The sequence below is a fragment of the Mastomys coucha genome, unplaced genomic scaffold, assembly GCF_008632895.1.
Source record: "Mastomys coucha isolate ucsf_1 unplaced genomic scaffold, UCSF_Mcou_1 pScaffold12, whole genome shotgun sequence".
NCBI classification, from domain to species: Eukaryota; Metazoa; Chordata; class Mammalia; order Rodentia; family Muridae; genus Mastomys; species Mastomys coucha.
In genome coordinates, this window is record NW_022196894.1 from 62,067,859 (window position 1) to 62,086,190 (window position 18,332).

At 37.6% G+C, this 18,332-nt stretch overlaps 1 protein-coding gene across 2 annotated transcripts in view; it reads right to left on the bottom strand.

Moving 5' to 3' along the window:
- Nucleotides 1–10,330: 10,330 nt before the first annotated feature.
- The window catches only part of Znf654 (zinc finger protein 654), a 72,383-nt gene continuing 64,381 nt past the window's right edge, over nucleotides 10,331–18,332 (bottom strand). For both annotated transcript variants that reach the window (XM_031364212.1, XM_031364211.1), the window contains 3 exons: nucleotides 15,367–15,508; nucleotides 11,637–13,941; nucleotides 10,331–10,759 (listed from right to left, as the gene is read on the bottom strand). In XM_031364212.1, the coding sequence (XP_031220072.1) occupies nucleotides 10,752–10,759; nucleotides 11,637–13,941; nucleotides 15,367–15,508 (2,455 nt within the window). In that variant the 3' untranslated portion in view covers nucleotides 10,331–10,751. The remainder of the gene's footprint in view (nucleotides 10,760–11,636; nucleotides 13,942–15,366; nucleotides 15,509–18,332) is intronic.

The following is an 18,332-nucleotide window of genomic DNA, read 5'->3' on the forward strand; positions in this document are numbered from 1 at the left end:
TTGCCTAGAAACGAACCCTTAAACTCACCTGCCGGGGGGACCCCCTCCGTAAGGGCGACTTAAAGTGCGGCGCATGCGCGCGTGCCTGAGGGTGGAGGCGGGGGTGGAGAGCACAAGCGAGCTCCCGTCAGACTCCGGGGCTGGCAGGTGGAGGTGCTTCTCCCCTCTCGGAGCCCGGGAACATTTGAAAGTCTGTCCTCTTCTAGCCACCTCTGAGATGGGTGAGCCAGCGCTTTGATATTCTTTAGCTACAAAAATTAGACTACACTTTTAAATGCTCTAGGGGGGAAAATGTTTTAAAAGAACTCTAACTTGCGTCTCCGCGATCCCATGCTTTGGCTTTGCAGCCTTTTAGATAGCTGTGTAATTGAGCCCAAGAGCCCCAATTGCCAGCTGGTTGGTCCTTAAGTACAACAGAAACAACCTGGGGCTTCAGATTTGCACCTAATGTGGAGCGGGAGGGGCAAGGTGCCACACAATCTTGGGACTGCACCTCTAGCTGCTGGATCTGCCTGCCATTAGATTTGAAGTAGTGGCTGGTGTCCCCCCAATGCAGTCACTTGGTTGGTGTGGGGGAAATAGACATACACAAACGCCTTGGATAGAAAGTGATTTGTGTTATGAGTATTAGTAGGAGAAATTGGATTTCGATTAGAGTTTTTCCTGAATACAGAACTACTGAGGTTTGGGGCAGGGTAATTTATTGTAGAGGTTGCAGGATGCTTAACACCATCCCTACATTTCTACCAAGAATAGTGTGCCTCTTCTCTCATTTGTTACAAGCGAAAATACCTCCAGACTAACAAATGTTCCCTGAGAAGAAAAATCATGCCCAAGTGAGCCATTGATTCAAACCCTGCCTAAGGTGGTTTCTGAGATGATGAAAATATTGTTGTATTGCCCACACTAACCACTGTCCACATCTGGCTTTTGAGGTCTCGAAGTATGGTAGTAAAACTGAAGAGCTAAATTTCAAATGTTATGTAAATTTGAATAAAGTTTTAATATCCACATGTGGCAAGTGTCTACTGAATTGGATCACGCAGATCTAGAGATTTGTAGGCCATTCTGTAAACAAGTATCTTTTATGTTGGACCTCTGACTTCAGTTCTTTTATTTTCTAAATCATTCTCGCAGATAACCACAAGGGTTTCCTTATGAGAGCTACCTTAGACATGCATTGCAGGTCTCTGCTTCAAAGCCTATGCTCTTGATGTTTTACTTGAGAGGGCCTTCCCTTTAGACATCTTCCTTAGCTCGTTTTTCCTTCCGTTTATTCATGTCCCTGCTTCAAAATATTACTAGGAAGGCCCTAATGCTTTACCATATTCAAAGGCACCGCCCACTGTCTGCTTATGTTTCCTACCCATTTCATTTGTCTCCAAAGTGTTTATATAGTTTAGTATATTATATCGTGTATTGTTCATATCCCACACCCATCCCATGATAAGGTGTGTTCTGTCGGGCAAACAATTTTGTTTTATTACCTTTACAAAGCCTGGCACATAGTAGATATACATAAAAAAATAAGTTGTGAGGCCACTTTAAAAATATTTTTGAACAGGAATGATATGATCAGCTTGTTTCAAACAGGATCACTTGAAATATGGGGTGAAGGGTAGCCTGAAGAAAGTGAAGAGGAAAGAGCCAAGTTGGGAGGCAACTCTAATAGTCTGTGTGACAAAAACAAAACCCTTGAGATAGAGTGGGAGATCTGATAGTCTTGGATAACAGCAAGCTTTGGTTTGTACCACCAGAGTTGCCATTTCCTGAGAAAAAGAACACTGGATAAAGTAGGTTTTAATGAGTGATATGAGAATAGCGCAGATTTTTCTGGAGCAAGTAATGATACCAAAGAAAAAAGAAATCAAATGGAGAAGGTTGGGGCAGAGAGAGGATTCTGAGTTAGTTGTGACTGGGTGGCAATATAAAGGCAGGTAAAGTTTTCAATATGACCATAAGACCAGAGGCAGGATAATAATCAGAACAAATTTGGTAAAGGCATAAAGAAGGACTCTGCCTCGGGTCCTACATGGACTTAATTCTTATAAACTTGCAAGAATAGTTGCCCCATTTTACAGAAATATAAACTCAGTTTGGTATTCTTTTAAAAATAATTTATAAGCCCGGTGGTGGTGGTATACACTTTAGTCCCAGCACTTGGGAGGCAGAGGCAGGAGGATCTTTGAGTTCCAGGTCAGCCTGGTCTATAGAATGAGTTCCAGGACAGGCAGGGCTAAACAGAAATCCTGTCTGGAAAAATGAAAGTAAATAAATATTCCAGGGTATTTGATCACACTGAGCCCCAAATTGTACTGTTTACTGGAGAAACCATGTTTCTAGTTGTGGTGTGGCTCAGCCCTAGCACACACCTTTAATCCAAGAGCTTTCTGCTAATGGTAAACAGGATTAAATAAAGTCAAACATAGGTCAAGAGGCAGAGCAAACAACCAGTTGACAGGGACTGGACAGGAAAAAAGAAAGTAAAGAATAAAATAGGAAGTTAGGAAGACAGACACACAGGAAGTAGGAGGGACAAACATTCACTTTGAGTAGAACTTCCTTTTAGAACATCAGCCGAGGAGGAAGGCTAGCTGGGTGCTTTCTCTGCCTTTTTGAGCTTGCAGGCTTTAATCCCAGCATCTGGCTCCTGAATCTTTATTGACAAAATTGAATAGCTGAGATTTTGTTAAAAACAACACATAGATAGATGATAGATAGATAGATAGATAGATAGATAGATAGATAGACAAGTGATTGATAAATAATTTATTAGTTCTTTGAGCATTCTGTACATTTTAATCACATTCACTCCCTTCCCCATATTTTTTCCAAGATGCATCCCCCACTCCCTCACCCATCCAACTTTGTGTCCTTTTATTTTTAAACCTGTCAAGACTAATTTGTGCTGCCAAGTATCCTTGGATGTATGGGCTTCAACTAGAGTGTGGTCAACTCACCAGAAGCTGTCTAAACCCTTAGAAAACCTCCTTTTGCCTTTCCAGTGGCTAACAATTGCTGCTCTTAAGCTAGACCAGCAAGACTGGATGTCTAACTTTTCTGTCCATGTTAGGATTTGCCCTGGCTTAGGCTTATGCATGCTGTCATTACTCTGTAATTTTATATTTGCCAATGCCCTGCTATGTCCAGAAGACAGCCTTCTTGTCATTATCTATTGCCTCTGGCCCTTACACTCTTTCAATTTGTCTGAAGTGATCGCCAAGCTTTGGGAGGGAGAGTTCTCTCTCAATCTTCTTTCTCAATCTATTCTCTCTCTCTCTCTCTCTCTCTCTCTCTCTCTCTCTCTCTCTCTCTCTGTGTGTGTGTGTGTGTGTGTGTGTGTGTGTGTGTGTTTCTGTGTGTTACTTTTAAGGCTGAACATTATGTAGTTTCTTACTATTACTGGACACCTTGACTAGTTTGAGGTTTTTGTGATAATAACCATCTATTACAGATAGAATCTACTCTGATAAGGGCTGTGAGATTTATTAATCCATGGGTATATTGAAGTCATGTCCATTTAATGGTTTTTTCTTAATAAATGAGATTTCCACAATAGAACTACAGTTCTAGAATGTGAGTAGTCTTGTCTACATACCCTTTTGACTGTTTCTGATAACTGATATAAAGGCATACATGAGCATGTGCTGGGAGCTTAGTCCATCTAAGGTATGCAGAACACTAAGAAAGTATTAGATTACTAGTCATCCTTGACAGAATGTTTGTTCCTGTGAGCTTCTTACAGAACAGCATGGTTCCTCCTCACTACTGCTTCTTTTCTGCATACTGCCTGTTTTCCTTTTTTATTTTTTTTAATTGGATATTTTATTTATTTATATTTCAAATGTTATCCCCTTTCCTGATTTCCCCTCTGCAAACTCCCTATTCCTCCCCCCCTCCTTACCCTGCTTCTATGAGGGTGCTCCCCAACCCACCTACCCACTCCTGCCTTACCATCCTAGCATTCCTCTACACTGGGGGATCAAACCTTCACAGGAGCAAGGGTGTCCCCTCCCATTGATGCCAGATAAGGCCCCTTCAGCTCCTTCAGTCCTTCCCCTGTCTCCTCCACTGGGGTCCCTGTACTCAGTCCAATGGTTGGCTGTGAGCATCCACCTCTGTGCATGTCAGGATCTGGCAGAGCCTGTCAAGAGACAGTTTTATCAGGCTCCTGACAGTAAGCACTTGTTGGAATCCACAATAGTGTCTGGGTTTGGTGTCTGCATGTGGGATGGATCCCCAGGTGGTACAGTCTCTGGATGGCCTTTCCTTCAGTCTCTGCTCCACTCTTTGTCCCTGTACTTCCTTTAGATAGGAGAAATTCTGGGTTAAATTTTTGGAGATGGGTGGGTGACTCTATTCCTTAACCAGAGGCCAATACCTAACCTCTGGATATGGTCTTGACAGGTTCTCCTTCCCCATTGTGGGTATTTCAGCTAATATCATTCCTGTGGGGCCCTCTTGCTTTCCTGGCATCTGGGACTTTCTGGTTGTTACCCCCAGTTCCCCATCCCCCATTGCTACACACCTCTGTTCAATTTCCTGGCCCCTCTGTACATCTCCCCATCTCTTCCCATAACTGATTCTTCCCCTCTCTTTCCCCTTCCCCTTCTCTCTTCTTCCCAAGTCCCTCTATTGTCCCTTGATTATTTTGTTCCCCCTTCTAAGTAGGACTGAAGCAGCCACTCTTTGGTCTTCATTCTTCTTGAGCTTCATGTAGTCCTTGAGTTGTATTGTGGGTATTCTGTGCTCTTTGCCTAATATCCATTTATCAGTGAGTACATACCATGTGTAGTCTTTTGGGACTGAGTTACCTCACTCAGGATATTTTCTAGATTCATCCATTTGCCTAAGAATTTCATGAAGTCGTTATTTTTAATAGCTGAGTGCCATACCCACTCATCTACTCCAGTAAAGTTTTCATGTCAGGCTTGAAGGCCGGATCAAGGACCAGAGGCGTTCAGCTTCAAAGGGAGTTTGCCTCCTGGGTATTCAGTCAGTCACTGGCATCTCCTAACTCAGATGTATTCCACATTAGTCTTTCCAGTAGTCAACATGCCTTCTTATTCAGGCATAAAGGTGTCCCAAGAAATGATTCATAAATAGTTAAAACTAAGATTAAGCATTGTTCCCTGGCCAGCACAATGTTCCAATATATCCAAATTTATTACCAAGCTGTCTCACAAGGAAATTGCTGCCTTATCAGACAGGGTGTCCTCAGAGTTAGCAACAGAGGTCAGGCACTATTGCTAACTGTAAACATAGAATTCTCAGAGCAGTCCCACAGAAGACAGAATTGGTTTGCATACCAGAGAGTAATTGAAGGGCTTCCCTCACTTAAGGGCATTCTCAGGAACTGCTAGATTGGGACTTCCTGGTGCTTCCCTCTACAGACCCAGAGAATTAGCTTGAGATTGCCAAGATAACCCCAGCGGGAAAGGCACCACTGCTCTTCCGCTTTGCACCTGGATGCCTGATCTTACTGACCTTGATGTGACCATCATCTGCCTATGTGACTTTTGTCATCTGCCCTGTTTTCTGTATACTATATAGCCTGAATTTTAACTTGTGCAAATACACTCAGATTCAGCACTAACTTGTGTCGATTCTGTTTGTCACTCACCAAATTCTTTGCCCACCTAACCAGAACTCTACTCATCTCGGGGAACAAGAGGTCCCCGCAGCAACCCAGTCTGTGGCAGCTGAATAGTATTCCATTGTGTAAATATACTACATTTTCTGTATATACCACATATCCATTCCTCTGTTGAGGGACATCTGGGTTGTTTCCAGTTTCTGGCTATTATAAATATGGCTTCTATGAACATAGTGGAGCATGTGTCCTTATTACATGTTGGAGCATCTTCTGGGTATATGCCCAGGAGTGGTATAGCTGAGTCCTCAGGTAGTAAGTACTATGTCCAGTTTTTTGAGGAACCGCCAGATTGATTTCTCAAGTGGTTGTACCAGCTTGCAGTCCCACCAGCAATGGAGAAATGTTCTTCTTTTTCCACAACCTTGCCAGCATCTGCTGTCACCTGAGTTTTTATCATAGCCATTCTGACTGGTGTGAGGTGAAATCTCAGGGTAGTTTTGATTTGAATTTCCCTGATGCCTAAAAATTTCGAATATTTCTTTAGGTGCTTTGTGGCCAAGAGTTTCCTCAGTTGAGAATTCTGTTTAGCTCTGTTCCCCATTTTTGATAGGATTATTTGGTTCTCTGGAGTCTAACTTTTTGAGTTCTTTGTATATATTGTGTATTAGCCCTCTATTGAATGTAGGGTTGGTAAAGATCTTTTCCCAATCTGTTGGTTGTCATTTTGTCCTATAGACAGTGTCCTTTGCCTTACAGAAGATTTGCAATTTTATGAGGTTCTATTTGTCAATTCTTGATCTTAGCGCATAAGCCATTGGTGTTCTGTTCAGGAAATTTTCCCCTGTGCCCATGTGTTCAAGGCTTTTCCCTGCTTTCTCTTCTATTATATCCAATGTATCTAGTTTTATGTGGAGGTCCTTGATTCACTTGGACTCTATCCAGGCCATGATACAGCCAAGATTGATTGGCAGTATGCCTTCGCAGCTTTTGTCCCTCAACAGTAAGCTGAATAAACTATGCTTATATATTATCTAATGTCAGGTATAGAGGCAACACCAAACAGACAAAAGCATACCTACTTTTCTAATTCCAAAGACAAAAAAATGGAATGTTACCTAACCAACTTGCCTAAATATCTTAATAGATGCATTGTTGTGAAAATGGATTACATTTAGTCCAAAATCATGTGTCCCTCAGTCAGAAAATTCTACATCTTGTTGCTTTTTATGAGTCAAACTGCTGTAATGTATGCAAAGTAACTCTTATTCATTCACTTGTAGTGCTATCCCATTACATTAAAGATATTTCTACTTATATACCATTTTCAAATATTTCAGTTATAGATAATAGGGCAGGTTTTTTTTGTTTGTTTTGTTTTTTGTTTTTCCCTGCTACTGAACCAAAAGAGCCCTCATGCCCAAGATCACTTCTGGATAAACAGTAACTTCAATAACTTTTTTTTTAATATTGTTATTAAAACTAGGCTTTTGGTCTTCATTCTTCTTGAGCTTCATGTAGTCCTTGAGTTATATTGTGGGTATTCTGTGCTCAAGCATGCCAAACATGCTTCCACTGCTGAACCGCACCCCTAATCCTTTTTAGAATAGCAGAATGAAAATACCGAGCATGGCATGCTCAGCCAGCACTTATCCTGATACTGCAATGACTCATTTAAGTTCGAGGAAGCACTGCATCTTTGAAGGCACCAAAGCTGACATGTATTTCTTGGCATCTGCTGAGCTCTGATACCCCCTTTTGCCCCAAGTCTTCAAAGAGTTCAGTCATCCTTTATCTGAAATGACTTCAGTCGCCATTATTTTAAGTGTATGCATGTTTGTAATATGTGTGTGTACTATGTATGCCTGGTGCCCAGGGAGACCAGAAGAGGGCATTAAATTCTCCTAGAAATAGAGTTAGACAGTTGTGAGCTGCCATGTGGGTGCTGGCAACTGAACCCATGAACTCAAGTCCTTTGTAAAGAGCAGAAAGCATTCTATAAAGCTCTGAGCTACCCTTTCAGCTCCCTCCATCAACTCTTACCCCTGCATCAAAAAATAAACCACCAACAAAAACAAAAACAAAAACAAAAAACACCCTACTTGTATCGTTTTCTATCCTTTTGAAAAATTTCAACACTCTGAATGTGATATTAACTGAAACATCCCACTTTTATGAGGCATAAAAAAATTCATTTAAGTAAGCTGAATTCTTGAAATCAGTGTACTACATAAAACTGAACACTTGCATTATCAACAAGGACAATGTTTTATTGAACAAATCTATGTACAATACAAAAAATTTCTTGAAATGAGACACTATTGTTGATTTATTGCAGTTCAATGGCTCAGTTTTAATTTGTACTTTTATAAAATGCAAAGTAAAATAATTTAATGTTCAACAAGGAAGCACAAATTTTCCTTCTTGCTGAATCTGTAATGTCTTTTACATAACAATTCCAAAATGCAAATGCAGCATTTGCTCATTCTGAAAAGGTGTTTGACAGTACCAAATAAATTAAAAAATAAACACTATCATCCCTTTTAGGCTTTTCATTCATACAGTATTAAACCAAACATGAAAGTACAGCTAAATGTTCAGTGTGGTTTGAAAAGAATCACAGATCAATGATATAAATTATATTTTGTTATATATTGGTGGTTTTTTAAAAAATGAATATGGCTAGAGCCCAAAGTACCAGTGTCCTTATCCACGGAGCCTCTTTCCTGTGCATTGTCTGAGCAGCAAGGATTCGGATCTGCACTTTCCCTGACCTTACTGACACATATAATTCTTTATTTTAAAACAAACATTTAAAAGGGGGGTTCATGTATCCTCAAGACCTTAGTAGAAAACAAGGAGAAGGAAAAGAATGTATGTAAGATGAAAGCTTCCTTCCTTCTGAAGCCCAAGTCAGAACTGCTGGATTTACACAAAAGCAAAATGCTTTGGAGAAAAATCATAATAAAATGCACAAATTCTTTCAACAGGTGAAATTGAGAAGTATATAAAATGGTTAGAAAAATGTGGTCAAATAGAATTTTACATGGCATTTTGTGCTGATTCTATATGAACCAATTTTATCTATAGGAAAATTTTCTCCTAGCAACAAAAGTCAAAAGAAAACCTTCAAATTAAGCTTAAAATACAAAATAACAGGTGGAATTTGTTTAACACATCTTTGCACACAAGCTTCAAGAAAATGTAATGCGTTATGGATTTATATCTATATCAGTGGTTACAACCTGTAAGAAATAAAGTTAAAAAAATGGTAAAATGCTATTAACTGCAAAGTATACAAAGCAGAAATTATCTTCCCAAAAAAATTCATTGTGAAAATGAACCAGTTTCCGAACAGGATTTTTATTACAAGATGTACTTTTAATATGAACTAAAATAAAAGTCAATTATTACATATTTAGTGTCAATATGGAAAACATTTTGAGTTGAACTTAAAGGATTTAAAACTTATGAGTTGTACTTATCTGTTACCTGCATGTAAATTCCACAGCCTAATGTAGGCTACATAACAAAACTAAAACAAACTTCAATTTGATGGGAATGGACTAGTTATCATTGCATAGTTGCAAATGCCCATGGTAAATAATAAAAAAATAAATACTCTGGTAGAGCATTATCGGAAAACAGAGTCTGAATGCCACCCTGAAAGTAATGTCCTATTTTCCTAACCTCAATAATGTTCCTAAAATTTGTAGTATGATAAAATTGTCTGATTTACACAAAACCATGCTGGAATAGCTGAACACTTAGTTGACACGTGGCATACTAATGTGTCTAAAGAATTCACCTTTGTGTTTGTATCTTTTTATCTTGTTTAGACATATACTATTAGGTAAAGGAGATCTTTAGGTATTTTTTTTTTCATAACAGACAGGTGGGAAATATATAGAGGAATTTTTTAAACTGTAAAATATTTGTTTTAATAATAAGTGAAAATCTTCCTTAGAATGGTCACCAAGGACAATAATGCATTAATGTTATTGTATTCCTGTTGTGCAAATTTTGATGTAAATATTTCCTTAAATATAAAAATTACTATGTAGGTCAAATTCATCACTAATGAGTAAAGTATATTAGTATGGCTTAATTTTGAATTAATTCTCCTAACTGAATAAAATGGACTCTTGATCTGATTCTTAACTGACATACTTTTAAGCCAATTATTTTCATAGGACCATACTTAGATAACTCATATTAATAAGTAAAGGATTTCACTATGAATCACCCAGCAATGTCCTAATATGTACAGATAGAAATATCCCAGTGTGCTTTTACCATTATTCACATTGAAGATTTTTCAGTTCAGTGTTTGCCTTCAAATATCTAGCATACGATGGTCTTAGCTTCTTCTCACACCCCACTATAGTATCTGATGGTACTTTTCTTACTTTTCTACTTAACGCTGCTGCCTTTAAATAACTGACTATACAAAAGTGGGACGTTGAAGGTTCTTATCAAGTGCTTATTAGCCAAGCACTGTTTTGGTTGGGTTTTAAATTTTTCAATGGTGGCATTCCATTCACTGAACTTTGACCTGTCTACTTAATCACCAAAAACAAGTTACAATCTCTAGTAGACAGCATGATGATAAATCAAGCTTTATTTCTATGTATCAGCTTCTAAATTATATCACAAACTAAAGAGCAATGAATGATTCTTTAAAATATGTTTGACCAGAAGGGAAGACATAATGAATATGCATGACAAGAAAACAAATTCCATTTTCAGAATGTTTACATGTTTATTGTAAACCAGCTCCCCTCCACCTCATCTTAGAATGGATCAACTTTTTCCTTTCTTCAGTAAGGCCATAGCTGGTTTGTATTTCTGACTAGTTACCCAAATGTGTTTTCACATAAAGCAAAACTGAACATGCTGCTATTAATCACCATAAACTTTTTTAAAGTGTGGTTTCATGGATAACTGGTACTTTGGGAGTTTTATAACCCTTTTGGAGTCTAAGCTGGCACATCTCCTCTGCAAGTTCATTCCAGAAAATGTGCTTTGTCTTTTCTTTAGTAATCCGAGACCACTCTAAAATTAAGGCCATCAGGGAAATAGCAAGCTGATGATGCATTTTCTTGTAGTGTTTTTTTTTCACACTACTGCATGATCAACAGATCGTTCTGAGACATTATCAGGCACCTGTAAAATAAAAGTTTTAATTCAAATTTCATAGATTATAGTAGAAAAGCAAGCCTTATATTTCTGGCATGTGTGTGCATGTGTCTTGTGGTGTACATCTATGTACATGAATACTTGTGAGTGGGGGCACACGTGTCCAGATCCATCTGGAGACCAGAGGTTGATATTGGTTATCTTTCTTGATAACCATGCTTAGGCAGGATCTCACTGGAACCCAAAGCCCAGAGATTCTGCTAGCTAGTCTAGCTAGCTAGCTTGCTGGGGGATTCTAACTGAGGTCCTGCATGCCTGGGTTACAGACAAGGCTCTATGCTGGCCCAGCATTTACATGGGTGCTGGGGATCTGAAGTCCAGTCCTCATCACTGCACAGGAAGTATTTTATCTGCTGAGCCATTTTCCCAGGCTCTTTACTTCTATTTTTGACAGTAACTTAGTTTTACTTGTTTCATATTCTATCACGCTGATGAAAAGTACTATTTCTACAACTTCTATTATATGAACCCTATTATATGAATGAAGAAAAGCCACTTGTAGTAGAAAAAGTATACTATAGTATAGTATAGAATAGAATAGTATAGTACAATACAGTACATTATAATATATTATAGTAGGAAAAGTAGGAGCAAAGAATGAAAAATCGTGAGTCCTAGCTTCCACAAGTTCATAAGCCTGTGCAAACTACTCGTGAATTTGTTTGTTGGTTGAGCTAAAATAAGAATATTATCTCACCTCGTAGTGGTTGTGGATTTAAAGACAATGTGTAAAATAGTGCTTTATCATCTGGGCTACACGTGCTAATGTTTTTAGTTGCACAGATATACTGATAGTATCTTTCCATTTCTACAGATAGAGCTACTGAAAACACAGAAGACTTACTTTCATCATCTGAATCAAATCCAAAGAGTGTCTGACATTTCTTCTGTGCAAGGTGAGCCTCAAGTGCTTCTGCATTACAGTAGGTGGTCAGGCATTTGCCACATCGGAATCTTTTCACTGGTTTTTTATACATGTTATCTTGATCAGAACAGGCATCTACAATATCAGTCAGAAATTTTCTGCGTTTTGGCATACTAAGGTATCGTTCATCAAGGTAACTGGGAGGCAAAGGTCTGACAAATGGCTTTGTTAAAATTAAGCCATATGAAGTATGTTCACTTGTAAGATTTGGTTTGGATGGTGCCTGAGATACTGACAGGGCACTGTGTTCTTGTGATTCAACATTGGGTAAAATAGAACCATTTTCTGTCCTGTTTCTGTTTATATCTATTTTCAGAGTAGGATCTGATGTAACTAATGGTGTTTGCTCTATTTCACTGTGTCCATTGACTAAGTCAGTGGTACCATGAGTATTTTCAGGATTTGGCTCTATGGCAGGCATCTTTTGGTCTATCAAGCTTATATTTGAAACAATATCATCAGAATGTTCATTTCCATTCTGAACTAAACTATCTGATTTCTTTTCCATAGTGTCTATATATGTCTTTGGTTCTGTAGAATGTTTCCTTGATTTACTAGTAGAAACTGGATGATGAATCATTTGGTTCTCATTACTAAATGGGTCTATTTCTTGATGGTTAGGAACCACTTCACTCAGTTGTGCAGAGGATTCTGGTGTTTTGCTTAAGTAATGCTGGGCTTCATGTTCATATAACAGAGGAAGATCTTCAAAAAGCTCATTGCATTCAGGAAAATTACACTGAGCTTGAAATATCCTGTGACTTTTTGTATGCTGAGCAAGCTGGAATGGCAACTTAAATGACTCATTGCAGTTGAAATGCAAACAAAAGTACACATTTGGATAGCTGTGTCTATTAAGGTGATCTATAAAATGTTGAGAATCCTCAAACTGCCTTTGGCAAAATTTACACTTTCCTTTGCTCCACTTCATTACAGTTTGCCGCACATTTAAATCAGTCGGATGCACAGTCCTTGCATGCATATTTAGAAACCCAATTCTTTTAAATATCCTTACACAGCCAAGAGCAGGACACTTGAAGTTGCCTTCTTGGTCTGTAGCATATACATCTTTTGGATGGCACACAGTTCCATTCATTTTATGAAGTACTGATGTTTCTTGATTCAAATCATAATCATCTTCATAATCTTCATTCTCTTCCTCCTCATAGTCATCATCACACTGAGGTAAAGACTCTGAGATATTATTGAAAGAAGTGTCCGGTTTGCCATTTTCAATAATGTTTTCCATAGCATTCTCTGGTATAGCAATGGGAATTTTAATAAACTCAGCCATGTGTTCACGGATGACCTCTTTGTTTCTCTCACTGGAAGCAGTCAATGCCTCTATTTCTAAATCCTTAGTATTTGAATTCCCATTTTCAAAGGAAATTAAAGATTTGGAACCATTTATTTCTTCCAAAGTGATGACTTCTGGATCATCCTGTTGTGCAGTAGCAATCTGCTGTCTCTGAATCTTCTTAACATGATTTTTTAAATGCTTCTGCATAAGTCCTCTGTTCCTAAATTTCCTACCACATATCACACATGAGAAACTGCCTTTTTTCTGGTGAGCCTGGGCATGCCTTACAATGTGGCCACCAAGAAATTCCTTGTTGCATAGCACGCACCGATGCCTTGGGACACTATGATCCACTTTGGAAGAGTTAAGAGCAGAGAGGCTTCTCTTCAAATTAGCCTGTCCTTTAGGCTGCACTCCAGATGCATCATCAGTCTCTCCAGTGCTCTGATCTGTGAGTGTGTCAAGCCCTTCTTCCACACTCTGCTGTTCCACTCTCTTTTTTAAACTACCTGCAGAATTTTCCAGTGTATTTTCATTTAGAAGTTTCACTGCTGATTTATCACGCAGTAATGCCACACAGTTTTTCTTAATCATTACGAAGTTCCAAAACTCAGGATCAAAAAACAATCCCTTTTTCAAAATTGGAAGTAATTCAAAACGAACACGATTTTGAACAGTACTCATGCCTTCACTATACTCTTCATCCGGACGTCTATAAAGCTCTTCAACGGTGTGGTAGGCATCTAAGGAACGCTCAAGAAAAAATACTGACAGAGCACAAACCCTGACAATCTCTAGATCATTTGGCAAAAAATGTGCAATTGTTTTATAAATTAGACATTTAGTTTCAGGATCATCATGGAGATCAAGCTGGAGAGCACAACCACATATCTCAACACAAATTTGTAGGCCTTCTTCTTCAACCTGGAAAAACAAAAATATTCCTATTAAATATAACTTAAGAAACCATTATACTATCTGCTATAAAATTTTGAATACAACTCCAAAAGGAAAACTTTCTGAAATAGTATTCTGAAGTTTGGGAAGAATTTCCAAATCAAGTCTCTTCAATAATTATGTTTGATTTACTCTTTTAAAGTTAATTTTCAAGTTTGTCAAGACCCAGTAACTGTAGTATAAAATGTTTGCAAACTTTGTTTAGAATTTTCTTTCAACTCTAGTCTCCCTTAAGGGTTCATTCTCATTCTCTGACAGTAGAGTTAATACATGTCATTAATACATGTCATTTCAAACATGCCTAGAAGTAATTATGTTTTAAAATCAGTGTAAATTTTATTATACTAAATAGTACTTATAATGATGGTGATATTATTGTTATTATTACTATTACTATATATACTAGGCAAGTGCTTTACATTTACTCAAATATGAAAGGAGGTATCATACAAATCTAATAAAGTATAAGAAGAATAAGCTTACTGGAAATTGTATGAAAAATCAGTCAACCTTTTACTTCTGTTAATGATAACTGTATTAGATTTCACTGCAGAATTTTTTAATTGATCCACTGAAATCGATATTATGCCTCTAATAGTTGGAATAATCAATACTTATTTGACCAGGACCAGAAATATGAATGGCATTTGTGTATGTTGCATGTCATACTGGGAACATATGGGTTATGGACTATAGGGAAAAGTAACCATTTGCAAGCCTCATGTCCTATTAGTCTCTTATATTCGGTTAATTCCACTTAACTACATACAGGTTTTTTTAAAGATTTATTTATTTTATGTACACTACACATTGTACCTGTACAGATAGCTGTGAGCCTTCATCTGGTTGTTGGGAATTGACTTTAGAACCTCTGCTCACTCTGGTCTACCCTGCTCGCTGCAGTTGGCCCCGCTCACTCAAGCCAAAAGATTTATTTATTATTATAAATAAGTACAATGTAGCTGTCTCCAGATGCAGGAGAAGAGGGCGTCAGATCTCATTATGGGTGGTTGTGAGCCACCATGTGGTTGCTGGGATTTGAACTCAGGACCTTCCAAAGAGCAGTCGGTGCTCTTACCCACTAACCCATCTCTCTAGCCCTACATTCAGTTTTATTATCAACTAAGATTTTTCTGAGACAGTGAAGGAGTATAATCAGATCATTTGTAAATAGTGTGATCAAAAACAGAATTTAAAATGGTGAAAATGATAAATTTACCTAGTCATAAGATATATGTTTTATATGGAAGCAATTGTTCCCAAATTAAGTAACAATAGATTGTTTTTTCTTCAACATGTGCCATGTCAAATATTTGAAGCTGAGAGAAAGGATTGTGACATACAGAGAATGCAGCATTAAAATCTAAAAACTAAAATGATAAATATATTTACCTCATCTTTAATGATTTTCATAAAAGGAAATATGACTCTCACATTAGTTGCTGTTCTTAAAAGTTGGTAACATTGATCTACAAACACTTGTTTTGAAGGATTAGATTTAAGCTGTAGTTTACTCCATAGGAAAATCAACTCCCTGTAATAAGAAAAAGACATATCAAAATGTAAGTACACACATTCATTTCTTTTGCCTGATTCTCTATTAACCTAGCAAGGCTATAAATAAAGTAGTTATAAATATATATGCTCTCTGTGCTACTTTTGAGATTAGCAGAAGTTAAGAGAGAAAAATAAAAACTATATAATCGTGCATTGATAGTAATGATTTCTAAAGATATGCTAGCATACATAAGAAATTCATAGTATTGACTTGAATCAGTTCTAGTTTCATATACTAGTACTGATGTTATAACTGTAAAACACACACTTTGATCTTTAGTATACTATCGTTTGAGTACCATCCAAGAATGGAGTTAGGAGAGAATTCTGAGTGCTTGTGAGAAAACTCCAAGAAAACCGAGTCTTGTGATTTCAGTGTCTTCAAAAACATGGAATTATTCTTGGAATGTGTTTTTATGTCCCACCCAGGTGGGTAATAGTGAGTTTACTTCCACTATTCCGTCAACTGGCTATTGTTTATATACCTCTGTGGAAAAACAAGAGTTTTTGCCACTTGCTCCGCATGTGGCTTGCTTGCCCTTGTGATTCTTCTTTTCTTTTTTTTTTTCTTTATTTATATGCGAATTTCTCCATTCCCAGTTTCCCCTCCAAAAAACAAAAAAACAAACAAAAACAAACCCCTGTTGCCTCCCCCCTCCCCATGCCTGCCACCCCGCCCTCTCCCACTTTCTGGCCCTGGCATTCCCCTATACTGGGGCACAGAACCTTCACAGGGCCGAGGTCCTCTTCTCCTATTGATGATCGATTTTGCAATCCTCTACCATACACATGCTGCTTGAACAATCAGACCCCTCTATGTGCAGTCCTTGGTTGGTGGTTGAGACCCTGGGAGCTCCGAGGGTACTAGTTAGTTCATGTTGTTGTTCGTCCTAAGGGGCTACAAACCCCTCAGCTCCATTGGTCTTAATCATCCGAGTATAAATTGTCTGATGCTCTGAATAAAGTTTGCTGTTAGTTGCTTTAGTCTGCCTCATTATTTTGGCTTTATTTCCCCAGGTCCTATTGCCAACAACAACAGTAAACATACTACTTGCAAATTTAGAAACCAATATCTTAGACTATTTTCTTTCTATTAAGATATAAAAGGAGGGGCGGTGGTGGCACACGCCTTTAATCCCAGCACTTGGGAGGCAGAGGCAGGCGGATTTCTGAGTTCGAGGCCAGCCTGGTCTACAGGGTGAGTTCTAGGACGGCCAGAGCTACACAGAAAAACCCTGTCTTGAAAAAAACAAAAATAAATAAATAAATAAAAAAGATACTAAAAGTAATTTTAAAATTTAAACATATAGTACTAATTTTAAAACTTTATCCTTTACCTTATCTTTAGATTATGTGTTTTTCTGTGAACATGCTAAACTTTGAACACACAAACTATAGAGCACTTAAAGCATTCACAGATAGCTTCTTTCCTAATATATGGCCAAGGATGAACAAGGACAAATAAAGACAGTGGCTTTTCAGGTAAAGGGAAAGCATAAGGATACATCTCATAAAGAAATCTGCCCTTAGACCCTAAAACTTACATAAAGCATCATCACTTGGAACTACTAAAATATTTCATGGCAACTGTGTTTGTTTTTTTCCAGTATAGCTTTACTATGCATGTCCTGTGAGCCCAGCACATGCAAGTGGAGTTGAGCTCACTGGACACTGGGCTTTCTTCACTTTACATGTAAGATCATGTAAATACAACTCCACTTGAGAGAAATGTAACAACTCTGTAATCAAAAGGTACGCTGGGCCGAGACAGAATAACAAACATTATTCACTTTAAAAATTCATGCCTCTAATACTCTATATTATTAAATTTTTAAAAATGGCTGTCACTGTTCCAGTAGGGAAACAACAGTGTGTTTGCCACTACTCACAGTCATTTTGGTTTTCAATCTTCGAGAAACCTATTTCCTGAGATGCTGGTTAAGCTTGTTTATATAGTTTATGAATCACATTTTCTAGTTCATGAGCATCTATCTCCTCAGTAAAACAATGTTTGATGGAGACAGTAACTAACATTTAAAAAGTAAAAAAGCTAATGTTTGTTTACCTTTATTCACTATCTTTAGATACATCTCTAGTGAACTGCCTGGTATGTACTCAAGTTTAATAAGTCACTAGCTTCCAACATAGATTATATATAACCTTCAAGATACCAAGAAATAACATTTGATTAATACATTTTTGTTAGCTGAAAATCTGGGGTATTTTATTTTTGGTCTGTTACTGTTGTTTCATAGATGCCAGGGAACTATTTTATAACTAAACTATTGCCCCATTCAGACAATCCCATAGCTATTGTATTCCTGAATATGGAAACCTCTTGAGGAATTTAGTAAGATAAAGTAGACATATAAAAGATGGTGGTGAACATTAGAAATAGAGACTTTTTATAAAAGGGTAATGGATAAAAAAAGCAAATAGATCAATTATATTTAAGAACATATAGCCTAACTGAGCAATACATTTTAAAACAAAATGATAGCTGGAAACCAAAAGATAGATAATCCATTTAATATTTTAAAAATGAGTATATTACAAATGTTTATTTTCCCAACTTGTTCGAAAATAATATAAGATTTTAAGATGGACATTCTTTGCACTCAAAAGTTTTATTTTAATTTTTAATTCTTAGCAGATAAAAGTTTAATTTCCCTCTCATCTCTGTTAAATTGCGGGTTGGGGAGTTAGGACTTAGTAAACAACATATATACCTGTCCCAAGATTTTTTTCAGTATAACAACAAAAAGAACAACAAAAACATAAAAGCAAATGTGGGGGGGGGG